Source organism: Peromyscus californicus, unplaced genomic scaffold (genome assembly GCF_007827085.1).
Source record: "Peromyscus californicus insignis strain IS unplaced genomic scaffold, ASM782708v3 Scaffold_3__1_contigs__length_106647218, whole genome shotgun sequence".
In the NCBI taxonomy this organism is placed as follows: domain Eukaryota; kingdom Metazoa; phylum Chordata; class Mammalia; order Rodentia; family Cricetidae; genus Peromyscus; species Peromyscus californicus.
Genome location: NW_026294551.1, coordinates 86,605,322 through 86,632,969, shown reverse-complemented (window position 1 = coordinate 86,632,969; position 27,648 = coordinate 86,605,322). Strand labels below are relative to the sequence as shown.

At 47.9% G+C, this 27,648-nt stretch overlaps 1 protein-coding gene across 20 annotated transcripts in view; it reads right to left on the bottom strand.

The window, feature by feature from the left end:
* Positions 1 to 1,275: 1,275 nt before the first annotated feature.
* Tenm2 (teneurin transmembrane protein 2) overlaps positions 1,276 to 27,648 on the bottom strand; it is a 1,246,916-nt gene continuing 1,220,543 nt past the window's right edge. For all 20 annotated transcript variants that reach the window (XM_052758549.1, XM_052758552.1, XM_052758554.1 and 17 more), the window contains 4 exons: positions 22,295 to 22,591; positions 18,553 to 20,167; positions 4,991 to 5,121; positions 1,276 to 3,395 (listed from right to left, as the gene is read on the bottom strand). In XM_052758549.1, the coding sequence (XP_052614509.1) occupies positions 2,634 to 3,395; positions 4,991 to 5,121; positions 18,553 to 20,167; positions 22,295 to 22,591 (2,805 nt within the window). In that variant the 3' untranslated portion in view covers positions 1,276 to 2,633. The remainder of the gene's footprint in view (positions 3,396 to 4,990; positions 5,122 to 18,552; positions 20,168 to 22,294; positions 22,592 to 27,648) is intronic.

Here is a 27,648-nt window from a genome sequence, read left to right as displayed (position 1 = left end):
GCCAGGGTTTTTGCACAGAGAAACCCTGTCTCGAAAGAAAGAAAGAAAGAAGGAAGGAAGGAAGAAAGAAAGAGAGAAAGAAAGAAAGAAACAAGCAAGCAAAGTGGTGTCAGAGAGAGGTCCCAGTGTCTCAGGAGGGCTGGAAGCATCTATCCATGTGCAGGCAGGTCTGAGAGGCCTCACAGCCCCACACACCAAGGCCAGATTCTCCTGCAGGGGGCAAAGTCTCGGAGCCACTAGAGCATTTTGGGGGTGCACACTAAGATGCTCCAGAGCTGGGTGTGGGGGTACACGTCTGTCATCCCAGCACTTGTGTGGTGGAGGCAGGAGGATCAGATGTTCAGAGTCAGCTTTGACTACACAGCCAATTGGGCCAAGCTTGGACTATGTGGGACCCTCTCTCACATAGTCCCTACCCCTTCCCTCTCACCATAAAACACAATACAAACAAAACCCTAAACCACAATAAAATAAAAGCCTTTTTCATGTGGTCCAAGTACAGGCAGATCCTCCCTAACCCGAAAACTTCAAATCTAAAGTTTTTGAATGCAGACACAAGGCCACAACTAGAAAATTCCAAACTATGAAACTCTGTCATGTGCACCGAATTATTAAAAAGCACTATATCGCCAGATGTGGTGGCATATTCCTTTAATCCCAGCACTTGGGAGAAAAGGCAGGCAGACCTTTGCAGGTTCCAGCTTGGTCTCCATAGTGAGTTCCTCCAGGACAACCTGGGCTACATAGAGAGACCCAGTTCTCCCCCCATCAACCCCCCCACCCCCCGCAAAAAAACAAAACAAAACAAAAACCCAAGACTACTGAGCAGTGGTGGTGCATGCCTTTAATCCCAGCACTCAGGAGGCAGAGCCAGGAGGATCTTTGTGAGTTTTGAGGCCAGCCTGGTCTACAGAGCAAGATCCAGAACAGGCACCAAAACTACACAGAGAAACCCTGTCTCGAAAAACCCAAAACCAAAACCAAAACAAAAAAACCAAGAGACTTAACACTGCATAATGACCTTCAGGCTATAAGTATAATGTATATGAACCATAATCGAATTTCATGCTTGGATCTCTTAGTACATATGTGGTCTTGTTCTAAGATCTGAAAAAGAAAGAAAGAAAAGAAAATCCAAACCCCTAGCTTTCCTGGTTCCAAGCTTTCGGGATAAGGGCTCCTGGACCCAGACCAGCTTAGGCTCTGAGCATCCATCCCAGCTGCTCGTGTTCCAACATCTACTGTAGTATAAAGCATTTCCACAGAAGACCAGTGTCCACAGGAGTTTTAGAGACTTTATTTATGTATAAACAATTTAAACACTTTGCCATAAATTATCTTTGCCTGTCCCTAGTCTTTGCTTAGCAGCAAATTAAAATTAATATAAAAACTCGATGAACAATTCATACATGTATATTACAAAAAAGTTCCTGTACCAAAGTTCTTATTAGACTTTTTTTGTTTTTTTTTTAACTTTTTAAAATTTTTTTTGTTTTTATTTATTTTTTTTATTTTCTCTCCTCGCGGTGACTGTCATGTGATTGTCTCAGTTTCTGGACCAAACAAACACACTAATAATTTTAAGTCTTGAAACAGTGATTGTGCCTTGCGGCATATGTATGTACAGGGCGATCGGAAGTGGTACCGTTAGCAACAGAGTCACAAATGTCGAACCTCTACCGCAACTGATACCCACAAACTACGGAATCTAAACAGACTACACCCTGTAACTGCGTATTACTGTCCACAATGGAATCTCCAAAGACAAAAAGAGTATGAGATTTATGTGTAGTGAGTATAGCCACCATTTTGAATTAAATTTTACACTCTGCGCTCAAATAAATTAGCTCAGGCCTGACTAAGTGGAGACCTGAGAGTTAAGTGCCGGACGGTATTGTTTCGCTTTGACTGCTGATATTAATTTCTTTCCTTTTCTTTTTTTTTTTTCTTGTGTTTTTCTTTTTCTTTAAAAAGTATTTCCAGTGCTCACTCCTCCACTTTTGTGCCCCCCCCTCCCCAGGCGCTACACACAAATCACCCCCAAAGTCGTGTTTTTAAATGCACCTGTATTTGCTTAAACGAAAACATTGGAAGTGTTTGTCCAACAGTCTGAGTGGTTGGTCCTCAGCTGGTCTGGTGACGCCGGCCCTTGTGAATGTCTCTGTGTTGCTCACGTGTGAATGAGTGAGGTATTAGGATATGAGGCCTTCTCGTCTTCATTTCTTCGTTTGTACGGTTGTTGGTGTGTTTGTCTTTTTGTTTGTTTGTTTGCTTGTTTGTCTTCTGCTCCTTTCCTTTTGGCTATTCTACGTCTCTTTTCTGCGTTAGACCCGGAACAAGTGGGTCATATTTTAGGGGAACTTGAAACATTTTGTGTGTTTGTTCATTCATTCATTCATCCTTTTCTTTTGTTTTCCTCAGAATTTGTGGCCGAGCTCTAGTCTACTTCAGGAAGAGGGACTTTGCGCTTGGACAGTAGCATTTGAACTCAAAAAATGTGAGCTTTCTTGCCACTGGGGATCCTAAAGCAGCCTGGCCTCAGTGCCCCTGTTAGGTCTTCGTCTCCTTAGGAGAGGAGGTCACAGTTGCTCCTGCTGAGCCACCCAGAGAAGAGGTGGCAGCAGATAATTTTGTTACCTCTTTCCCATCTCGTTCTGTCTTAAGAACTGGATGTTGCTGCTACTGTCTGCCAGCTCTGGGTACTGTTCCACGGGAAGCACGTAATAGCCCTCATAACCTTGTACCCGTCCCGTGCTTAGGAGTTGCTGCTTCTCGCCCTCCGTCCACAGGCGGCTGCCCTCTCTCCCATCCCTGGCTTTCTGCTGCTCCTTGGCCCAGGCAGTGCCCAGGGCCCTCTGTCTTGCTTGGTCCAGGACTCGGGCCTTCTCTTCGTCCAGCGTGTCAGGGGTGAGGCCATAGCGGATGCTGAGCAGCAGGGTGGAGTACTGGAACTCAATGTTGGTGAACCTTCGAGTCCTGCCATTCACCAGCAGCGTGGGCTGTGACACGGTCACATTCACCCCGCTCTCCAGCACCTTGCGCCCAATGGTGGTGCCCAGCGTGACCAGGTCACCATCCGCTGCCCCGATCTTCACAAAGTAGTGCGTGTCCTTGCCCTCGATGCTGTAGTGCATCTTATCCAAGTAGTAGGCGTTGTTCAACACAGACGCCACCTTGCGGCTGTCCTCACTGGCGATGCTGGACACACCTGTGGTCACCCGCCCTTCTTTGATGGCGAACATGATGCCTTTGCCGATGATGGGCGTGGTGGTAGCAAACCAGTGACCTGCTTTCTCTCGGATGCTGGCATGGAGCTTTTTGGTGATGACCTGTCCTTCCAGAGCCAGGAAGGCCTGGTTATGCCTCTCTGTGGTCTGCTGGACACCTGTAATGAGCTGTGGGCACAAGACAAAAGGGATGGGTCAGAAGGTTGCCTAGGCAGTGTGTGAAGCCAGAGCTGGAGAGACAGGTGCTGCACACTTCTCTGCCAGGATCGATATGCTGCACCAATACATACGGATACATGCCTATCTTTTGTAACTAGGGCAGACTGGCTCGTTCCCAGTGCCCTAATGGGGTGCTCTGCCTATCTTGTCACCATGCCACTCAATGAAATATGGTGAAGGAGGTTCTCCACCTTGCCCAAGTCTGTACCCGGGCTATGCACCCCAACTGTGGGAGCCAAGAGATATTTTATACTTATGGTGCAGCAGCTGCCTGGCATGCTTCAGACCCAGAGATGTCCTGATGTGGGGACCAGGCATCTGAGCAGCTGGCAGCCATACTGCTGCAACCTGCCCTGCTCCAAAACCAATGGCTTGGATAGTCACTGCCTTTACTCAACCTTTACTAACAGGGCAGCCACAGATGGATGTCTGGGACTGACTGCCCTGTTAGTAAAGCAGCTTTCGGGCCACCAAACTGAGGCTGTGTTCTAGCCAGGTACTCTAGGTGATTTGTGTGCATATTCATATTTGAGAGCTCGAGGCTAAGAGATCCTGGCTGTGAGGGCCAGCGGGGAATCCCCCCTCCTCCCTACTTGGAGTCCATTGCTTTGGATCTCAGCCCTGGTTCTGCAGAGGAACGAAATCACCATTATCTCCTTGGCCTTGAGTTCTCCACTCACAAATGACAACTTGTCTCAATTGGTGGTTGGGGGACAGGCTGGAATAATGGAAGAGGCTGTGTTTGGGAGGTAACAGCACTTAGATAAATGAGAGAAATGATGGCTATTTATCCACTGAGTGGTCCCTGAGGGGCAGGATGGAGAGAATGCCGCTCTCAATTACCCAGCAGCTCCTCCTTGCCTCTCTACAGTCACACAATCTGGATGACTATTCAGAGCAGCTGAGACCTTCCAGACTTGCACAGAGCAGAGCCCCAGTCCTGTATGGGGCGGGGGGGGGGGGAGCGGGGGTCAATGCAGTTCCCGCACTGCCCATCTGCTTGTGGCTGAGGTCTCAGCTGCACCCAAATTGAAACTGACCACCCTTCGGTCATCAAAGAAAGACGCAGGCACAAATTATGTTCTAAAAACTCAATCTGTATGCATTTGGGCCATAACGTGCGGAGGTTTTATGTAGGGCATAAAAATGTTCCTTAATGGGACAGAAACTGCAAACCACAGTTTTATTACATCCCATAAAAGCTGAAAGGGTTATGATCTTACAGCAGTTCAGATGGCAGGGTGCCACCGGATTTCTCTGGGCTATTGTTAATCAAGAAGTGACCGGAGGGGAGATACTGAATAGATAATGATACCACAATTAAGGTAATCATTGAGGTTGGGAAGAAATATGGGCCACACTAGAAAGGATGACAGTGCATTCTCTTGGCCTGGGAAGTCTCTGCTCCTGCACAACTTTTATACCCAGCCTCAGTGTTCCTTTCCCCACAGGCCCCCATCTCCCGTGTGGCACTGTCTATGAAAGGGAATGAGGACAGTTGTTTGGATTCTCGTCACGAGCCTTCCTCTGACCCCTCCGCTTACCTGTCCGTTCTCACTTGCTTGACTCTCTGACAGTTCATAGGGGGGAGGCACAAAATACATTTTGGCTCTTGGGAATCCAGGAATGATGTTGCTGAGCTGAAATCCAAACATCACAAGCCAGCTTTTCACATCTAGGGCAGAAGCAAAAACAAAGACTTCTGAAATCACAGGGATGGGAGGGAGGCTGCAGCGGATCTTGCGAAAAGAACGAAATTAATTGGGTGGCTGGGTGTGAGATCTAAAAGGTGAGGGTGGCGTTAACCTGGTGACTGGCTCTGGGAACAGGAACCAGAGATTCTTTAGGAAATATTTTATTTAGTTTTGTTCTATGTGTATTAATGTTTTGCTTAATGCCCGAGGAGGGTACCAGATCCTCTGGAACTGGAGTTTTAGATGGTTATGAGCCTCCACATGAGTGCTGGGGGACCAAACCTAGGTCATCTTCAAGAGCAGCATCTCTCCTGCCCAGCCCGGATATTCCTTTTATGTGTCCAAGGAAGATGTCCTGCCCATTGTGGCCATTGATAACTACCATGTTTTGATTACAAAGGACAGTTGTGGAATGGACAGATCTGACTTCCAGTCCCCTTGCTGTGTGACCTTGGCTAGGTTTCTGTCTCTCTGTTAACCTCAGGTCCTTCAACTTAGAATTAAGACAATAATTGTTCCTACCTCATTGGATTGATGTAAGGACCAGAGGAGAAAACATATGTAAAGTTAATGTGAGTTTCATTTGAAGTAGTTCATATGAACTATTGTTTTAAAAGACTTATTTATGTACTTTATGTTTATGGGTGCTTTATCGGCATGTACATACACACACCAGAAGAGGGAATCGGATCCCGAGGGACTACAGTTACAGGTGATTGTGAGCCACCATGTGGTTGCTGGGAATTGAACTCGGGACCTCTGGAAGAGCAGCCAGTGCTCTTAACTGCTGAGCCAGCTCTTCAGCCCCTCATACAAAATATTACAGGCCAGGAGGTGTGTCTGAAGCTGGAGGCAATGACCAACCAGGGAGATTAGTCCTGACTGTCATAATGGTGTAGGACACTTGGGTTGGGGCTCTGCACTGTCTGGTTTACCGGGGAATGTCTTCTGAGCCGCACATGATAAACAGACTTTTAGTTCTTGAGCCCGTTTCTCTAGACTTGTCCTTCAAAGAGCGCTCAAGAGACATGCACTATTACAGGTGAATATCCCAGCCATTGCATTTGGATTTATATCATGTGTCCCACAGATCTTGTGGAGGGTCCCAGTTTTCTGAGTAAGACAACGTCCCCTCAGGCCTCCTGACCTCCTTCCACCGTGATCCAGGGAGCCCTGTGCTCGTCCCTCACTGCATTTTCACGTTCACCAGAACCATCAGGCTGGAGTCGAGAAGGACGGAGATCCTTGTGCTCCACATTTCTATTCACAAAGGCACCCTAAAATTGGGCCTCAAATCCTGGGCTTGCCTCTTTCCTGCTTCTTTCTATCTCTCCTAAGTTCTGAAATATTCCACTGGACCCCCAGAGTTCCAATCTGCCTTTAGTAAAGCTTGCTCTGTCTTCAGATTTTAATATCCCTTTTCTCTTCTTGCTATAATTCAAACTATCTCTTTCCATAGGGCACTAGTCTCCCTGCCCTTGCCTACAGCCTCTGGACCATGGCTGGTCTTGGGCTTCTCACCTGAATTCTGTGAACTGTACTGCCTCAGTTTCTGACTCTGAATTAATTCTTAGTGATTTCATTAGACAAGTAGTTGCTCCTTCTAACACCTTGACCCCTTAGTTCCCCGACCTCCTCTCACATCTCAACTCTGGACCTTGTCCCTGATAATTCTGGTGCTCCTGTATGTCAGTTTCATACACACAACCTTTGGTACAGCCTCAGCTCCTTATTATCCAACACCAAGGGCCTTCTAGCCATCCATCCCGAACTCTCTTTCTCTGTCTCTCAACTTCCTGCTCCTTTTTCTCTCCTAATCTGGCACCTATTACCTAACCAACCTCTGGACTCATTCCTTGGGGTGTATCTGAAGGTCCGCCGTCTGCTCTCACTTCATCCTGCTTGCTTGGTGAAATCACAGTACTAATTAAATCCAAGCTGCCATCTATTCCAATTTGCATCTGTGCAGTTGAATGATGTTGGAGAAAACATCATCACCATACTGTCAGGTGTCTCTGGAAATCCCTGACCATGAATGTCCAGGGTACCTTCCAGCTGCCTGCAACCCCCCTGCTTTCCTTTACTCCTTTTAGCTGTCCACTCACTCTTCTGCATCATCCCTGTACCTATCTTATCTCATCTCACCCACCAACCCACCCATCCATCCATCCATCCATCCATCCATCCATCCATCCATCCACCCACCCATCCATCCATCCATCCATCCATCCATCCATCCATCCAACCTCTGGACTCATTCCTTGGGGTGTATCTGAAGGTCCGCCGTCCATCCATCCATCTATCATCTACTATCATCCATCCATCCATCCATCCATCCATCATCATCTATCCATCCACCCATCCATCCACCCACCCATCCATCCATCCATCCATCCATCCATCCATCCATCCAACCTCTGGACTCATTCCTTGGGGTGTATCTGAAGGTCCGCCGTCCATCCATCCATCTATCATCTACTATCATCCATCCATCCATCCATCATCTATCCATCCATCCATCCATCCATCCACCCATCCATCCATTCATCCATCCATCCATCCATCCACACCCATCCATCCATCCAACCAACCATCCATCCATCCATCCATCCATCCATCCATCCATCATCTACTATCATCCATCCATCCATCCATTCATCTACCATTTACTATCATCCATCCATCCATCCATCCATCCATCCATCCATCCATCATCTACTTCTTGAGACATGGTCTCATATGTAGACCAGGCTGGACTGGAACTCGTGGCAATCCTCCTGCTTTCACCTCCTAAGTGCACGGTTAGGGGCATGGACCACCACAGTTGGCTCTTTCCCCCTCCTATATAGGTTTATTTTTCTTTGCTCATTTCTCCCCAAACCTCTACCATCTGCTTTCCCTCCCTCCCATCAGGGGTCAGCCTTGTTTCCTACTTTTCTGCAGAAACTGAGGCAGCCAGAGAAGGGTTTCCTCCAGAGCCATCTCCTGTTTGCCTATGGTACTGTGGCTCAGCTTCTGCACCCGGGAGCACTGATTTTTTTTTTTTTTCCTATTCCACGACATGAGCTGTGGATGCCGAGCCCCCCACTGTTCACCTGGTCACACAACTTTTCTTGTCAACTCAAGGCCATCACCCCAGCAATCTTTTCTTACCCCACAGTAGTGACTCACTCCCTCTTCTAATGGATTCATCCCACCAGCATACCAAATGCTGTTACACGTCCTACCAAAAATAGTCATTTTCTTATTCTTACTGCCCATTTCATATTCATCTTTACAAAAACCTCTCAAGCTCATACTAACCTTCTGTACTCATTGCTCCCCATTCTCCTCATTTTCTTTTGACCTCTGCTACTGTGCAGAAATCTCATCTGTCAAGGTCGTGAGTGATCTCAGCATTGCCAAGCCCCATGCTGACATGTTCTTTTTGTGTCTAACCTATCTGACAAGAGAGCGACTCTCCCCCACCCCGAATAACTATTAGAATGTGTTGGAGGTGGAGCACACATTCCATGGCATGCATGTGGACATCAGAGGACAACTTTTCAGATTTTTTTCCTTCTATCTTTATGTGGGTGCAGGGATTGAACTCACCAGCCTTGAATGGCAAGCTCCTTGACCCATAGTGGCATCTCCCCAGCCATAGTCATCTAGCCTTGAGGCCTGAGTGCTGCCTCCAGGCTGATGCTGACTCCAAAATGTACAGCCCTGCCTGGCCTTCTTCCAAGCTCAGCCCTTGCGCCTCTAGTCCATTCCAGCTCGATGTGTCCAAAACTAAACTCTTGTTCTGTCCCTTGCCTATCTCTTGCCCTCCAAACATTTGTACCTCTGCCCTTCTACCCACCACCCCCAACTCCTTTCTTTTCTCACTCCCCACATCCAACCCATCAGGAAATCCTCTCCCTGCCTTTCTTTTTTAACATTTGGAGTAAACCTCACCATTTTTAGTTGCTTACCCAATTTAGTGGTCCCCAGGAGATTCAAAATGTTGGCAGCCATTGCCACTATCTAATTCCATGACACTTCAAACCCTTCAAGAACCCACATAGAGATTAGCAGTCAATCTGTATGCCCCTTTCCACAGTCCCTAAGCTGCCTTCAGCCTGGATCTGTCTGTGGTTCTGGACATTTCATACAAATGGATCGTCACTGTGGGGTTCAATATAGAGTACATTTTTTACTCTTCTTTTTCTTGTTTTTTTTTTCAAGATAGGGTTTTTCTGTGTAACAACTCTAGCTGTTCTGGAACTTGCTCTGCAGACCACGCTGGCCTTGAAGTCACAGAGATTCACTTGTCTCTGCCTCTCAAATGCTGAGATTAAAGGCGTGCACTACCACCACCACCTGGCACATTTTTTTCTCTTTATGACAGAATACTATCCCATTGTATGAATAGTCCAAGTCTGATCTATCCATTCATCAGGTGATGGATATTTGGCTGGTTCATACTTTTTAAAACTACTATAATAACACTGCTATGAATCTTCATGTATGAATTTTGGTTTGAATACCTATTGTTTTGGTTTGGTTTAACTGTGTGTCAAGGACCCACTGTGTTAAAGTCCCCAGGGGGTGTTACTGGGTGATGGTGGCATCTTTTTTAAGTTTGGTCCTGTGCTAGGTTCATAGGCCATTGGGGTATGAGGTAGTTTTTGTGTGGTTCTTTGGGTTCTGTTTTTTTTCCCCCTCCTTGAGACAGGGTCTCAGGTATCCCAGTCTGGCTTTGCACTCACTATGTAGCTGAGAATGACCTTAAACTTCCGATCTTCCTGTCCCCACTTCTGGTGTGCCGGGGTTACAGGTATGCACCACCGTATCTGTTTTCTGTGGTGTTGATCAGCGACACCCCAACCCACCCTTAGAGGTCTTGAGAGGTCCAGCCTGCCCCTCTCCTGTCCTCTGAGATGTGACCACAGCCACACAAGTATTCTAGTATTGTCATCAGCCATACTGTGATGGAGCCCTCTCAGAAACAGAGCTGTCTGTCACCACGACCTTCCGAATCGTGAGCTAAATGAGCCCTTTTCGCTTTACAAAGTTACCTGCCTTAGGTATTTCATTCCAGCTGACGAAACTCCCCAGTTCCCTTGATTCCTGAAATGACCTCGGTGTGGATTTTTTTTGGAGCTTCATTTATAGTCTTTACTTTTATTTTAAAACAATATGAATATGTGTTGGCTTCTTGTCACGTCTGCCACCTCCACCCTCCTGGCCCATTACCATGCCTGGACTTGTAGACTTCTAGCTAGCTTCTCTGCTCCAAGTCCTTGGCCCACTTATCAGTGCAGTAACCAGATGACTCCCCAGATATGGAGCAGATGAGGCCATTTCCTTGCTCAGAGTACTTAGAAGACATTTCTTAGTGTATAAGCCAAGGTCATTAGAATGACCTTTAAAGACCTGCCTCATGATCTCTCTGCTGTCTTCTTCCATTTTTCTTTGGTGTTTTGAGGCAGGGTCTCTCTCTCTCTAGTCTTAAATGAATTGTCTTCTCGTCCCAGCCTCCTAAGTGCCGGTGTTACAGGTAAGTACCATCTTGCCTGGCTGTGCTTCTTCTCAAGCATGTTAGGTGCACACCCATCTCTGGATCGTCATGACAGCAAGCTCCTCTGCCCAGCATGCTCTTTCCTAAAGTGTTTTCTGACTCTTTTGTTCTCCAACGTCTTTCAAGTTTAGCTCAAGTGTAACTGAGGCTAATGCCACCCATCGTACTGAAGATGCATCCCTACCCAATCTTCAGTGTCCCAGGGGCCTTCACTGTGGTCAAGCTTCCCTTTAAATCAGTAATCACATTCTCACACGCAATGCTTTCTGGGAAATATTCATTCTTTGTTGTCAGTTTCCCTCACTCAGCATGTGTGCTCTACCAGGGAAGGAAATTTAAACATTTATTTATTTACTTGTTTTTTTGACTTGTGTCTCCCTGTGTAGTCCTGAATGTCCTGGAACCCCATATGTAACCTGGAATGGCCTCAGATTCACAGAGATCCTCTTGCCTCTGTCTCCTGAACACCGAGATTCAAGGCATGTTCTACCACACTCAGCCCCTAAATAAAAATCTATTTTATTCTCTGATGTCTCCTACACAATGATGCTTGGTACAGACAGATACTCAGTAAGTACCCGTGGAGTGAATGCATGAACTAGAACATTCCTGGTACAACATACCCTGTACAGCAAAAGTGCAACAGAGAATTCCTCCATACCGGCCCAAGAAACATGTCTGTAGGGGGTCAGGTGTAACTCCTTCTTGTCCTGAGACTCTTGTGGGAATTTAATGTTGCTATTGACATAATAAAGGCATAGAACAGTTCTCTCTGAGGAGCAATCCGACAGCTATGGTCCATCTGTCATCTGTGGGAACACGTGAATGGCTTGGGAACTACACATGGGTGAGAGCAGAGTTCGGGGTCATATGAGGGCCTGTAGCTCAGTGGCAGAGTACTTGCCTAGCATACGTGAGGCCGTGAGTTCCATTCCCAATGTCACAAAGACAAAACAACATGAAAGGCATTTAAGGATATTATTCTGCCTGGTGTGGTGGCACAGCACTTTAATCCCAACATTGGAAAGGCAGAGGCAGGTAGTTCTCTGTGACTCATGAGTTCCAGGCTACACAGGGCTGCTATATAGTGACACCCTGAGCCCCCCCCCCCAAATGCTATTCACAATAGCTAAGAAATGGGACCAGCCTAGATGTCCATTAACAAATGAACGGATAAAGAAAATGTGGTATTTGTACATAAAATGATTGTGTTGTAAAGAAATGTGAAATCAGGACATTTGCAGGAAAATAGAAATTCTCACGCTAAGTGAAATAAGTTGAATTATGAAAAATTCCACATTTTCTATCATATGGGAATCCTTTTTTTTTTTTTTTTTCCCAAGACAGGGTTTCTCTGTGTAGTTTTGGTGCCTAGCTATAGGCCGGGCTGGCCTCGAACTCACAGAGATCCGCCTGGCTCTGTCTTCCGAGTGCTGGGATTAAAGGCGTGTGCCACCGCCACCTATTCTTACATATGTGTATGTGTGTGCTTCAAGTATGGTGCTCACACTGCTTCTCAAAGAAGGTTCTTCCATGCCTTTGTGTCTAGTGTCAAAGTCAAGATTGACCATGAAGGGGCTGGAGAGATGACTCAGTGGTTAAGAGCACTGACTGTTTTTCCAGTTCAATTCCCAGCACCCACATGGCAGCTCACAACTGTCTGTAACTCCAAAATCTGACACCCTCACACAGACATACATGCAGGCAAAACACCAGTGCACATAAAATAAAAATAAATTATTAAAAAAAAGATTGACCATGAGAAGGAAGGAAGAAATCCTAAGAAATAGAGATAGATAGGTAGATAGATAGACAGATAGATGATGATGATGATAGATAGATGATAGACAGACAGATAGATAATGGTGATGATAGATAGATAGGTAGATAGATAATGATGATGATAGATAGATAGATAGATAGATAGATAGATGATAGATAGAATAATAGATTAGATGTGATATAAAACCAGAAGGGGGGACTGATGTGGGGAAGAGAGGGACAACGGTGGGGGGAGTGTAGTATAGTTGGGGGGCATATAAGGACAAAGTATGTATGGAAATGCCATAGTGAAACCCATTAATTTGTATTTTAAAATACCAAATAAATAAATAAACAAATAAATAAAAATAAAAAAGGAATATAGGTTTGAAATTACTTTGAAAAGCACACTGGGGGTGCTGGGAAAAAGGCTCAGATGGTCAGTGCTTCTTTGTAAGCATAAGGACCTGAGTTCAGGTCCCCAGTACCCACATAAAGTCCTGGGTGTGGTTGACATGCCTGTAGTCCTAGGGCTGAGGGGGCCAGAGACAGGCAGGTCCCCAGGACTTGCTCCAGGCTCAGCGAGAGGCTCTGTCTCAAAACCTAAGGTGGAGAGAGACTGGGGAAGATGCATTGCTCTTGGGTCTTCACACACACGTACACACACATACACATGCATAAAACACACACACACACACACACACACACACACACACAGAGAGAGAGAGAGAGAGAGAGAGAGAGAGAGAGAGAGAGAGAGAGAGAGAGAGAGAGAGGGAGCGCATAAATGCCTGGCTTTAGATTATCAGCAGCACACCCACTGTGGCCAGGCAGGTGCTTGGTGCCACAGGACACTAGTTTGCGTCTTTGGATATTTATAGCTACTTGCCATGATTTCTTATTTTCTACCACTCCCAGGTATCACCTGCATTTTTAGTTACTTACTAATCTAACAAACAAATGAGCCTTTTATTTTATTTATTTTTTGAAATTTGGGGAGATCCCTTTAGAAAAAGAACTCCCCATCACTGCCACACAGGGCAGAGGACTGACTTGCAAACCAAAAACTACCCGTAAAACTGAGAGAGAGAGAGAGAGAGAGAGAGAGAGAGAGAGAGAGAGAGAGAGAGAGAGAGAGAGAGAAAAGGAGAGACAAAACCACGTGTTTCCTGTAGACACCATTTAGGTCTCTACCAGAGAGTGAGTCTCAGACCAGCTCTCTTGGCTGAGAGATGAGACATGTCAAAGCGGGATTGCTACCTGCCAGCACTAAGAGACAGAGCTCGGAGACCCTGAGAAGTGACTCACCCTGCAGAGTGCTCATGGCACTGAGTCTCTTGTCTGTGTACCATATACACCTGGCCAAATTTCACCAGAGACAGACAGGACTTGGGGGGGAATCTAAGGCAGAGCACACGAAGCCCTTGTCCCCCACCATCCTCCTCCTCTTTGAGGGGCTCCCTCCCTACCCCATGCTCTCCTCAGTGAGCACATCTCTGAGCAGAAAAGCTGTAGTTTTAAAGCAGACTTACTTATCTGGGGAGGGGAGTGCCTGCCATAGCCTAGTGTAGGTCAGAGGACAACTTGAGGAATTTGGTTCTCTCCTTCCACTATGTGGGTCTCGGGGATCGAACTCAGGTCGTCAGGCTTGTCAGCAAGCGCCTCTACCCACTGAACCATCTTGCCTGCCCAAGACGAGGGATTTTTTTTTTTTTTTTGAGACAAGGTTTCTCTGTGTAGCTTTGCGCCTTTCCTGGAACTCACTTGGTAGCCCAGGCTGGCCTCGAACTCACAGAGATTCTCCTGGCTCTGCCTCCCGAATGCTGGGATTAAAGGCGTGCGCCACCACCGCCCGGCAATACGAGGGATTTTAAAGAGACTCTTGTGAACGGGAACTGTGAGGTTAGCCCCTTTTCCTTGTTCCTCCTTTTCCCTGTCAGCCTCCTTCCTTCTTTTTCTCCTCCTCCCATTTGTTCTTTTAGCCAACCTTCCTTCCTTCCTTCCTTCCTTCCTTCCTTCCTTCCTTCCTTCCTTCCTTCCTTCCTTCCTTCCTTCCTTCCTTCCCTCTCTCCCTCCTTCCTATGCTGGGATTACAAGTGTGCCCTGCCACATGGGCTCTGTCTGTTCTGGAGTTTCTGACATACTTTGCTCCTCATGGTAAACCTGCGAGACCTCTATTTAAGACCCACACCATCTCCTGGTCCCCTCAGGGGCACTGCAGGTCCTTCCAGCCCCTTTGGAGTGGCAAGTGTGATGGAAGACGGGTCCTCTAAACAAACGGCCTGTCCAGAGACAGGTCCAGATGAGGCAGGTGCTAGCCACCCAGCCACTCCTGATAGCTACCCTTCCCGTCTCATATTCTCCACAGCACGGGACCTTGCCGCCACCACCGCCACCACCGCCACCACCACCACCGCTGCTGCCGCCACCACCACGGCCGCTGTACATTCTCTGAAAATTGTCACAGTGCCTTCCAGTGTTAAGTGTAAATATGTCAAGAAGGTGGCATGAAACGGGTGTGGCTCTCCGCAGAGAGATTAAACGCACAGTCTCATTCAGCTGTAGCATGCCTTTGGCTAGTGCATCCAAGACTCCTCAGGGAGGAAGGGTAAAAGGGAACATGGCTCACCACACTTCTTCTAGAACGTTCACTTAACTCCAATGTCTGGGGCTTATCCCTTACTAAAGGGAGCCATTAGCTCAGTCTGAAGGTGCGTCTGGAGGTTTCTCCTGTATTCCCAGGACAGTATGCCGGTGCGTCTCCATTCCACTGCCACTCTCACTAATGGATATATGATTAGCCCTCGCCTTGTGTCTGGCTGATTCGTTGTTTTCACAACTCCATGAGGTGAGTGTGATGGTTACCAACATTTTGCAGACTAAGGCTCAGAGATATTCATATAAGTCACACAGCAAGTGAGTGGAGAGGCCAGGATTGGTGTTTGGGAATGTTCTCAGACTCTGACATCAGAAGGATATGGCAGAGGACAGGTAGTGTTTGGGCCGGCACAGGTCCACTGTGTCCAAGATGGAGCAGTTTCTGCTGTGCCGATTTTCTCTGCCCCAGTGTTCTCAGATGAACTCAGAGCTTTTGAGCTTTTCCTACATCAGGAACAGCCACTTCCTTTCAGAGAGTGGTTTTCAAGCAGCAGGGGTTCTTTTGGATATCGGAGGGAGGGACTCTGGTTTTTGCGTTCCTCCTTACTATACATCTTTTTTTTTTTCCCCTTTGATTTTTCTAGACAGGATTTCTCCGTGTAGTTTTGGTGCCTGTCCTGGATCTCGCTCTGTAGACCAGGCTGGCCTCGAACTCACAGAGATCCACCTGGCTCTGCCTCCTGAGTGCTGGGATTAAAGGTGTGCGCCACTGCCGCCCAGCACATCTTTTTTCTTTTTTTCTTTTTTTGGCTTTTCAAGACAGGCTTTCTCTGTGTAGGCCTGGCTGTCCCGTCCTGACTGCATCTTAACCGCCTCTTCCACTTAGGTTGTGAGTAGCAGCTCCAACCCCTCTGTGGGTCTCCTAAGTGGCGAATTAAGGCTGATTTAGACAGGGCGTGCAGGTGAGCCAGGGTTAGACCTGCTGTTCTCTGCTGAGCCTGTTCTCCAGGGTCAGCCGGCGGGAGCAGGTGGCTGCAGGTGTGGTCCTGCCTGGCCTGGCTGCTCTCCCAGCCCTTTTCCTGAGCTGCCACTGCAGCCTCTGTGAATCTGCCCTTTATTTCAGACTCTCTCTAATTGTTTCTGGATTCAATTTGGCTGGACTTCGTTCAAATTGATTTGATTCCCACTTATTCAGGCTCCACGAAGCCCTGAGATTAGGAAAGCCATCTTGCTGTTCAGAAAACCCTGATAATCTCATTTTTCTTTTTTCTTTTTTTTCCAGGGAACATGGCTGAGGGTCTTGGTGCGTCTGTGAATGGTTTCATTTGGGCCTCGGTTAGCAGCAGGTATCTATGCAGCCTGTTCTGTGGATTTCTCTTCATTCACTTCTGGCTGATTAGTTTCTAAGAAGTCCAGTGCTAAGCAAGGCTGTGTGAAGCATATTTGTGTGGGACAGGATTTGTTCCTTCGTTCCCCAAGCTGAGACAGATGTGCTCTGCCTCCACCGCCACTGGGCTTCTTCTTAAATATGCTTCTCCTCTCTCCTCTGACACAAAAAGGTCTCTACACAAATGTCACCTGCTCAGCAAGGCTCTCTAAGTAAAGGGGTACTTCCTGTCACTCTCCGGGTAACCCCTTGTCCTGTTTTGTCTTCATAGCACTCACCACTATAATCGTGTGTGTGTGTGTGTGTGTGTGTGTGTGTGTGTGTGTGTGTGTGTGTGTGTGTAGGGGCTTCCTGAGAGATACTTTAACTGGAAATGGTAGTGAGTTGGGGACAAAGTCCTGCCAAACGATGGGGAAGAGAGGAAGGTTTGGCAGGGCATCAGAGCAGGCAGCTCTTGGTGAGACCTGGGGAGGAGCCAGCTTAGCCATGGCTCCCGGGGGCAAAAGGTTCCAGCTGCTTTGCTTGGATGTAGACACTGGTTTCAGTTCCTAAAGGTGTGTACGTTATGTGCTGCATGGTCACAGTTGACCCTGGAAGTCAACAGCTGCCCTGGGAGGCACCAAAGCAGCCCTGTGCTCGGGCAACTCTGGCTTCCTTTCTCATTTTGGGGGATGGACACGTGATCACCTGAAAGTGGGTGCCTCTATGGTCGTGGCTAAGAGCTGTGGGTCTCCTGGGGAGCCCTGGTCTTGGGTTTCCTTTATTACTCTTCTATAGAATGCATGGCCAGATGTGATCACCCTTGCCTGCTTGCTGGAGGTTGGCCCTATTGGACCTGACCCGTCTGCATCTCTCCACACATCCCGATTTCTTTGTTTTCTATCTCCCTGAGGACAAGTACTTTGTCCTGCTCCTGACTGTCTATGTCTACTACACCCAAGATCTCCAGCATCTTTTCTGGATGGGTGGACGAGTGGAGGGATGGGTGACAGAGGACTGGGCAGGGAACCTCATTTCACCACCTTCTTGCTTATCCCGTGAGGCAGATCATCCCCCCACCCCACCCCGTGCCTCCCTACACGCCCCTCTGCAAGCTGCTTGTGTCCTGCTGACTTCGGTTTATAGGTCTTTCAGCCTTAGTCAGCGTAGGTCACATTCCTTCTTCAGGCTTTGTTTGACCCAGGCCCTTCTATATTGTGCCATATCTTCAAAATATGAACACACACACACATACACACACAGAGTGAGAGAGAGACAGACACTTCTCTCTGTCTCTGCCTCTGTCTCTCTCTCTCACACAACACACATACACACAGACACAAATGCCAGCACACACACACACACACACACACACACACACACAAAGTCTCTCTCTCTCTCTCTCTCTCTCTCTCTCTCTCTCTCTCTCTCTCTCTCTCAGTATACACACTTACTTGAGAGAAAAGTGTTTGGCTTACCCACTGCTGCATCCTAAGAATCTCACAGGTGCTACTACATGCATGGTTTTTGGGTAAATGGCTGAGCAGCCATCTCTGTGGGAGCAGAGACTTCCTTCTGCCTGGGCTGCTGCTCGCTTTCTGTGTGTGTATTTCACCAGGGAAAGCTCTGGAGGTCAGGGACAGGGGCTCAGGCATCTGTGCTAACTCCTTGCTTTGCTAGTAATGACAACATTGACACAGGAAGAAGTCAGGCCAGGGCTTTACCTAGAAGGAAGCGTGCGTACTTCTCACTGTTTCTCCACGGGGTCCCCTTCACAGAGAAGGAAACTCCCCAGGGAGACTGGGTCACTAGCCTTAGGCCTTTTGGTTTACTAACCAGAGAGAGAGAATTTGAACTGTGTATTTCTGGTCTAGGCCTCTCTGTCAGCCAACTCCTGCTGGGGTAGGAAAGGCTCTCGGAAAAGTCATTTCAATGGAACAGATGTGAAGTGGTCTGAAAATGCCCCAGAATACCTGCTTCACTGTCCCCCCCCACTTTCCTGGACATGATCCTGCAGTGCCCTGGGTTACCAGCACTAGAGTTTGACCATCAAATGTAAGGCCCTCTCCCACATGCCCAGCATTTCCCCGGGACAGCCACCTCACAGGAAGTGACTGCCGTACTCGGGCAGCAAGGTCTCACCTGTCACGTAGTTCTTCAAATCCAGCTCGTTGCTGAGCGGATTGTTGTTCTTGAACATGTACAGGTTGAAGGGGGCCGGCTCCTTGCCCACATTTCTCCACATGGTGTAGTCAGGGGATGTCCACCGCCCTGCCAGCACGTCATAATCACGCTGGGTAAAGTGGACAAGCTTGGTGAGGGGGTCGTAGAGGCCTCCGTGGAAGCCGATGACCATCTGAAAATCAGGGTTGGAGTCGTAGTAAATCTCCCCATAGGCTGTATACTGCAGCTGCTTGATCATGAGGCCATTGATGCTGAACACAGCCAGAGGGGTCCCGGTGTTATCCGAGGCAACATAGTACTCCTCCCCACTGCTGCTCTCCATGGCAAAGAGGTGGCCCTGGAGGTCATAGTAGAGCGAGGTGATCTCGGAGTTGGAGTGGTTGTAGACATGGGTGATACGCGTGGGGTTGTGGAGGTCGGAGTAGAAGTACTGCAGGTGGTGGCCAAGGTTGGTCTTGTAGGAAGCCCGTCGACCCACGCCGTCATAGCGGTACTGCACACTCCACCCACTGGCCTTGTTGTATGCTCTCGTCAGGAGGCCCTTGGAATTGTATTCAAAGATGTCAGACCCTCGCTGGCACAGATAGCCATCGTCATCGATTTTGTACTGCACATCCCCCAGCCTGGTTATCCGGTCACGGAGGTCATAGCGTAAGGGCATGAGGCGAGCACTGTTTCCTGGGTTTAGCAGGTGCAGGTTCCCATTGAGGTCATAGCTGTAGCGCCAGGTAGGCCGGTCATTGACTGCCACACTCTGGAGCTGGCCATCCCCATCATAGTCATAGGTGTACTTGGTGGTGTTGGCATAGGGCCCCAGTTTCAGTTCCCTCTTGATGACTCTGCCCATGCTGTCATATTGTACTGTCATCCAGTACATGAGGGACCGGAACATCTCATATTGCACTTCCTTGATGCGCCCATGGGTGTCAAAGTGCTTGCTGAGTGTCATGACAGCAGTGGTGATGATCTGGTTGATGTCATAGTAGATGACCCCAAACTTGCCAAAGTGTTCCACCTTGCCTGAAATCTCGTCATAGCGGTAGAGGTCAACAGGAAGGGGAGTCTCACTTATGACGGGTTTGATGCTGGCGATTCGGAAGCTGTTGTCGTGATAGGTGTAGTCAAACCTGGCGTTGATCATGCCTTCCTCAGAGAACCTGTAAATCTGCTTGTCCACAAGGGGCCCAACCTTGCGGTACCTGATGGTACAGGAGAAGCCCCCGCTTTGGAGATTGACCATCTTCAGAACACCAGTTGTCTCATCGTACCCAAAGGTGACAGCTGTGCTGTCATAGACGATCTCCGATAACTTGGAGAGTTTGCCATACTTGTAGAACACCTGGCGCCCAGTGCCCAGGAAAGATGTCTTTAGGATGCGGCCGTCATCACTGTAGTCAAAGATGACGGATGCATTGCTTTCGGGTGGGTTGTAAATGTTTCGGATGTAGCCAATGGAGGTGTGTGTGGACATGCTGTGCCGGGCGACACTGGGCATAGTGACTGCGTGGAGGCGGTCAGAGGAGTCATACTCGAATATGTACTGGCGTTGGCTCTGCAGCAGGAGGACCATAGACTGGGAAGGAAATAGGAACGGATGAGTTGACTCTTTTTGATCATGCACCCAATGGTAGAATTAACCCCATTTCCCATGTGTCAATTCAAAAGCCATGGAGGGTAGAGAACTTTTTCCTCTTATTTTTTATTCTTTCTTTTTCTTTTCCCTCCCTCCTTCCTTCCCTCCTTCCTTCCTCCCTCCCTTCCTTTCTTCCTTCTTTCCTCCCTCCCTCCCTCCCTTCCTTCCTTCCTTCCTTCCTTTCTTCCTTCCTTCCTTCCTTCCTTCCTTCCTTCCTTCCTTCCTTCCTTCCTTCCTTCCTTTCTTCCTTCCTTCTGAAACAGAGTTCTTATCATGTAGCCCTGGCTAGCTTAGAACTCACTATGTAGACCAGGCTGACCTACAATCCACAGAAGTCCACCTGCATCCATCTACCTCCCAAGCACTGGGATTTTAGGTGTGTACCACCACACTTGATAGTGTGTGGAGCTTTGATCAAAGACTAAAGAAGCTCATATGGTACTGACGGTTCATGGTGGTAACTCAGAGCAAACCTTAACGAGGATCTTGTGAAAAGACATACTGACTCAGTGGGACTATGCAGGGTCTGAGAGCCTACATTTGTGCTCCCCCCACAAAGATGATACAACTTTGCCTGTAGTGATTGTGGAGGGTCTGGAGGACTGGCAGAAAGCATGGGGTTTGTCCCCAGGTTCAATGATAAGAACTCCATTTAGAGCTGACCTGCCACTGGCCACGCTGGAGAGAAGTATACATGCTGTTTTTACTGCCTTTGATAAAATCCAGAAGCACATTTTCCTTTGAGAAACTGAGAGAAAATGAAATGCCCCACAATCAGTGACCCTGGGAAGGACTAGCCTCAGCAAGAGGTAGCTGGGAGACTCCTGCCTCCCAGACAGCCTTTCCAGGCCACTATGGCAGAGTAAGAACAGTATTAGGTGAGAACTCTTTCTGTAGAGCTAACTGCTCTGTATATGAGTTATACAGGTGCATATGTGTGCATGTGTATGCATGTATATGTGTATGCATTTCACCTGTGTGTGTCCGTGGAGGCCAGAGGTTGACATTGGCTGTCTTCTTCAATTGCTCTCCACTATGTATATATGTATGTATGTATGTACATATGTATGTATGTATTTATTTTTGAGACAGAATCTCACTAAGTAGCCCTGGCTGGCTTGGAACGCACAGAGATCTGCCTGTACCTTCCTTGCAGGGGCTGGGACTAAAGGTATGCTCTGCCATGTGTGGTAGCACTTTACTTTTGGAAACAGGGTCTCTCTCACTGAACCTAAACTTACCATTTTGTCTAGGCTGCCTGGCCAGCAAACTCCCAAGAGTTTCCCGTCTCCATCCTCACTCCCCCAGCATTGGGATTACAAGTGTGCCCCGCCATGCCTGATTCTGGGGATTTACACGGGAGTGGCAAACACTTTTACCCACTGAGCCGTCTCCCCAGCCCCTGTGAATTATCCGTGTAATGTGTTGGTGAGAAAGGAAGACTCATGGAGCAAACGAAAGGACCTGCCCAGGGACTAGATGGTCAGGGCAGCATTTCGCGGTCTCAGCAAGTGCTCTTAGGGGGCCTCTTTATTCTGTTCCTCCACCAGGACCTTTCTCCAGCAAGGAGCCCCGAGTCGGTACCGACAGACACAGGGGACTATGCGGATGATCCGCTGGCTGCTTTGGCCCAAGTGGGAAGGTGTAGCTGTGTGTACTCTAGTTTCCAGCAGACTTCCCTCCCCTAGTGGCTTAATTTAAGGACAAGCAGAAGGGACTCAGCTTTGTCTGGCGGTCAGTGGATGGTTCTTTTCCATTCAGCATCACTGCCTTTTTCGTTTTCATAATTAAATCAAACGATTCAACCCTTTTTTTGTCATTACTGGCTGTCTAGCATCTTTTTCTTCTTCTTTCAATGGTAATAGCACTGAGCAATGAATAACAGTCTCCTGTGGGCTCTTTCTCCCCATCAATGCCGGGGGATCATGAGGGGAGCCCTGTGGAGTTAGTAAAGACGTGAAGATGACTTATGGCTAGGTATCTCAGGCTGGCTGAGAGAGGGCGGTGACGGGAGTGGGAAGCGGGAGCAGAGGCCCTGCTGATGGGACGTGCGGCATGGTCACCCACCTTGTCAAGATAGGAATAGCTCCAGACTTTCCCGTCGGCGAACATGCGAGACACAATCCGACCCTGCTTGTCAATGTCCGTTCTCTCGCTCATGGCCCCACGCTGAAGGCCGGCCAAGCGCCCGTTGAAGAAGTAGGAGACATTGACGGCTGCCAGCCCGCTGCTGGGGAGCCACAGGAAGGGGCGGCCCACCTGGTCGTAGATGATTCTCAGGGTGAATTTCCGGTGGTCGTCATAGATCTTCTCTGTCCGGATGTTCCGGTCATAATCAATGGACAGGAGGTTCCTCCCATGGACCTGGGGAAACACAAGGGTCCCGTTTGAAAGGCGCATACCAGGCTGCTGTGGAGGGTCCAGCTGGGGTGACCAAGGAGGAAGTGTGTAGGGGAGGAAGAAACACGATACTCCGTTTACGTTTTCAGCTTCGGTGTTTCTGTGCACATAGGAAATGGTAAGGTTTGTAGAGCGCTTTGGGACCGGAGTGAGGCTGCTTTCGGTCAAATGTGGCTGCTGTGAGTAGTATGGGAGCCTGTGCACCACACTCTTACAAAGGCTGCCATCACATCCTGGAAAGTGTGCATGGTGAGACCGTGCAGTGTACAGAGCACACAGCTGTGTATCACAGCCCCGACTCAAGGCTTTGGAGTGTCTTACCAGTCTACCCTCGGAGTAAGACAATTTATGGTTTTTTTCTACAATATAATCTTTTTTTTTTTCATATCTTCAGCCACCAAATCCAATAATCTTTAAGAGTAGGTGCTGTGATTCCTTATGAAATATTGTGTGAAGGTAGCTAAAAGGGGGTACAGAGGGCTCAGCAACCCACATTTTACAAAGATCTGGGGATATAAAATTAAAAAAAAACTATAAAATTCCAATAGGAAGTCTTTTATTTTATATATCTGGAGGAAAATCTCGCCACTGCAAGATGCTGTTGAGGAGACCTTGGCAGGGTTGTGAATTCTAACAAAGGGAAAAAAAGTGATTTACTTAGATTTGAAAGGAACAGGGGAACACGTCCAGACATAATTTAATATTTATTTGGAAGTTGATCTGATCAGAGGAGAAGGATTGTCTCAAAAGGCAGAGCTGGGAGACTAGACTCTGGTTAGGGGCAAAGGAGAGGGACTCTTGGGACCCCCGAGCCCCGCGTGCACGGCTACGAGGGAATGAAATGAAGCCGGCTCAGCCCAGACTCTTACAACATAATTTACTGCAACTCCACACGTCCCTGGGGTGGCTGCCGAGAGCCGGGGAGACATAAACACGCAGGAGAAGAGTCGGTAGCTGTCTGCTACCTCCTCACCCGACCCTCCTAATGCGGCGGCACTTATTGAAGACGGCGGGGATGACCCCAGTAATGCTGACAAGATGCGCATGTGCCGAGCAAGTGCTGACGCAGACAGGGGTGAGGTCAGACAGAGACTTGGGCTCCGTTAGGGTTCACCAAGACCCCCGACACAGGAAGAAACCCCGAGACTGCATACACGTGTTCGGAGTCACACAGTAGGGGCCGCGAGACGGCTCACCGGTAAGAGTGCTTGCTGTACAAGGATAAGGATCTGAGTTCAGATCCCCTGCACCCACATCAAAAGCTCAGTGTGACCACGTGAGCCTGTGACCTCAGTGCTGTGGGGGTGCAGATAGGAAGATGGATGGGGCTTGCTGGATGCCACCTAAGCTCCAGCGTCAGTGACAGACCCTATCTGAAGACAAAAAAGGTGGAGAGTGACAGCGGGGTGTCCTCTTGTGGTCTCCATGCTTGGGTACAGGTGAACACATGAATATCACACACACACACACACACACACACACACACACACACATCCTGCAAAGCAGTGAAGCAAGTGTTGGTCTGAACTCAGGCTTGACTTATCCAGTCAGCTCCTTTGCCATTTGAGCATCTTCTCTGCTCCCTGAGATGACGTCCACCAAGTGCCTGGTGACGCCAAGGGGCCAGGGAAGCATTGTGTCAGCCCTGGGGGATTTTGTTTTGCAACTTGTAGGGAGATTGAGAATAGTGTTAGCACTTCAGGGACCTGCATTCTGGGGAAAAGCTCTGTGTCCATGCAAAGAACTGCATTTTCCAGCTTTCTTTGGGGATGGGAGCCGCCTACAAAGAGGAAATGGTAGTTGCTGGCTGTATATGTGAGGAGCTATCCTTGGAAGAAAGCTGGCTTGCTGAAAAATTGCAGCTTTTGCTCTTCCCATGGTCCACCTTTTCCTGGGTGAGATGTGGATGCAGTGACTGGTACCAAAGCATCCACTTGGTGAATATGAGGTGAGGTTTTTTTTTGTTTTTGTTTTTGTTTTTTGTTTTTTTTTTGAGACAGAGTTTTCTACCGTAGTTCAGGCGTGTCTGGAACTCAATTATATAGCTCATATATAGCTCATATTGCAGCTCATGCTATAAACTCAGACTTGTAGTAATCCTTCTGCCTCAGTCTCCCAAGTACTGGGATCACAGGTATGAGCCATCATGAGGTGATTTTTGAGGATGGAACCTCTAAGATGGTGGCTCAAACAGGAAAAAATAGCCAAGACCCTAGCTGTCAGTCACCCACACATTCATGCATGGGCTGCTTCTAGGCTTTATCGTAAGAAATACAAACCTGTATCTTACATAAACTTGTGTTACTTTTTTTTAGCTCTGTTTCATCTTATATGTATGTATGGGAGTTTTGTCTGCACGTATAGCTGTGCACCCTGTGTGTGCAGTACCTGTGAAGGCCAGAGGAGGGTGCTCGATCTCCTTGGATGGGAATCGCGAGCTGCCATGCAGGTGCTGGGAATTCAGCCCAGGTCCTCTGGAAGAGCAGCCACTGAGCCATCCCTCCAGCCCCAAGCCTGTGTTACTCATAATTTCTGTCACTCACATTTGAAAGTAATGCACAATCTCCTAATACTTTAATTGGTACTGTGTCGATACTTTCTGTAACTTACATTATTTCAATCTTCACAATTTCTGTAGGACTCTCTCTTTCTCTGCCTCTCCCCTCGCTCTCTCTCTCCACCCCCCACCCCCATGTGTAGGAACATATATATGGAAGCTAGATATCAATATTGGGTGAGACAGGGTCTCTCAGGGTCTCACTGCTGGAGAGCAAGCCCAGGGTGCTGCCTCCACCTTCCCAGCACTGGGATTACAGGTTGCACTGAGGCACCCACCCAGCTTTTACGTGGGTGCTGGGTGGTCAAACTCAGGTGCTCATACTTGACAGGTAAACACCTTACCGAATGAGCCATCTCTGCAGTCTCTAGAAACACAGCGGTGACTGAGCACTGAGGGGTCACTTCCACAGCTGCACAGGAGGATTAAACTCAGGAGATGTCCCGGGCCCTTGCTGTTCCCACGGAATCCTCCCCAAGAGGGGAAGACTAGATGTGGGAGCCAGAGTGTAGACCAGACAGAGAACCCAGGGATGGAGACAGGAACTAAGCTGATAGGGACTTAAAAGGAGACTCAATAAATTTATTTATCTATGAACAGACTTGCAGTGTCTGGGAAGAGGGTCTGGAAGCCAAAGCGAGAGGGAGGCTTTCTTTTCTTTTCTCTTCTCTTCTTTCTTTCTTTTTTTTTTTTTAAAACATCCAAAACTTAATGCTGTCAGAATTCTTGCGAACCTTGTTACAAGTCAGTTATCATTTCAGAGCAAACACTCAGGAGGGTATGTATGACTCCCTAGCGCACACAGGACCCAGGAAAGACATTTTGAAAATCACTGGTTGGTGTTGGCAAATGTGAGATTTCTATTAAAAGCCCAGCCCTTCTCATAATTAAATGTAATCAATTCACTGAAAGCCCCACCAAAGAGTTCAGGCCAGTTGTGTAATCTAATCAAAAATATTTAATTCTAAGGGCAGTGTCTTCAAGGAGGGTGCTGGGGATGTATGATGTAAGCCAATGGAGTCGAGTCCACCAGGCGTGCTCGACTTTCTGGGGGTGCCTGCCCCCCGGTTTAGAGCGTGCAGGGGCTTTAATTTAGCCACACTGTTCTCTTATTCCAAATTAAATTACCCGACTCGCAATATTTAAATTAACCTTGAGGCATCCTGGAGAACATAAAAGTTATTTTGAATTATTTTCACTGCCAGGATCAGCACAATTCCCTCCTCAGCCGGCTCGGCAGGCATTCAGCGATAGAGAAACCAATTTTTAAATTAATACAATTTTGTGTTTGTAAGGAAGCCATTATTTTTAATTATCGGGCGTTTTCCTCAGCCTAGCTTCCCCAGTTAATAAAACTCAGCTATTTAGCAAGGTTTTTATTTTTGCAGAGGGCAGATTTTGGGAAATAGTTTCCCCTCTGGGATTTCCCCCCAGCATGTTTTGATCTCACCAAGTGCATGCCTGTCACAGGAAGACTCATAAAAAACACTGAGAAAAGGAAGCACTGTCGTCAAAATGGCCCTGCTGGGCCCATCGCGGGTGACTCTAACTCAGCTCGAGGGGCAACAGGAGCGTGTGATCTGAGAAACACAAAGGAGGAAATTACATTTTGCTAGCCCCCTCCCAGGAAATGGAACTGTAACACAGCAGGACAGATTTCAGCTAGACACACAGAAGAACCCTTTGCCCATTTTGGCTCCCAGGATGGGAAACCCAAGGAGATGGATGAGGGATGTCGTGAGAGTCTCCGATGTTTAAAAGCAGATATGCTTGCCTTTGAGTTTAGTTATTCACTTACCCAAAGGAAAAGCCTGGCTAGGTGACATTCTTACTCCCTTTCTGGGTCAGTCCTCGGGGACTTAAAAGCATCCATCCCCAGATGCCACTGAATAAGACCCAGCACCACATGGGGATCAGCGTTTGTGCAGACAAAACAACTTGGTATAAATTTAATATTAGCTTAAATAATGCATCATTAGAGGGGGAGCCTCTGTAAACACATTAAATAATGGATTCCCCGAGCAAACATTATTTTTGGATGACTGGCTCTTTTGGGTGGTGATGGGGAGTGGGAAAAGCGAAAGATCCAAATCTTGAGTCAAGGTTTGACACTGATTCATTGCAAAGCCACATTGTCACTGACAGTACCTCAGTTTCCCATCTGTGGTAACCTGCAAGGTCCTGGTGAACAGGCCCTTTCTCTTAAAATTCCATGTCCCTGGGGCCATGTGTGAGGATGGAGGTTGGAATGGGATGAATGTATGAGCCCTGTCAACTCTGAGCATCTAAAGCGCTATTATGGAAAATCAAGACTAGAAAATGTGACTTAGGTCATTGGTGAGCGTCAAAACATCTGAAGGGCTTTGCTCCAAAGAATAGTCAGTCATTCCAGAAGGCTCTCCCAATCTAGAACTAAGGCAGAGGTAGAAGGGAGTGACTTTTCATAGCATCAGCTCATCCCATT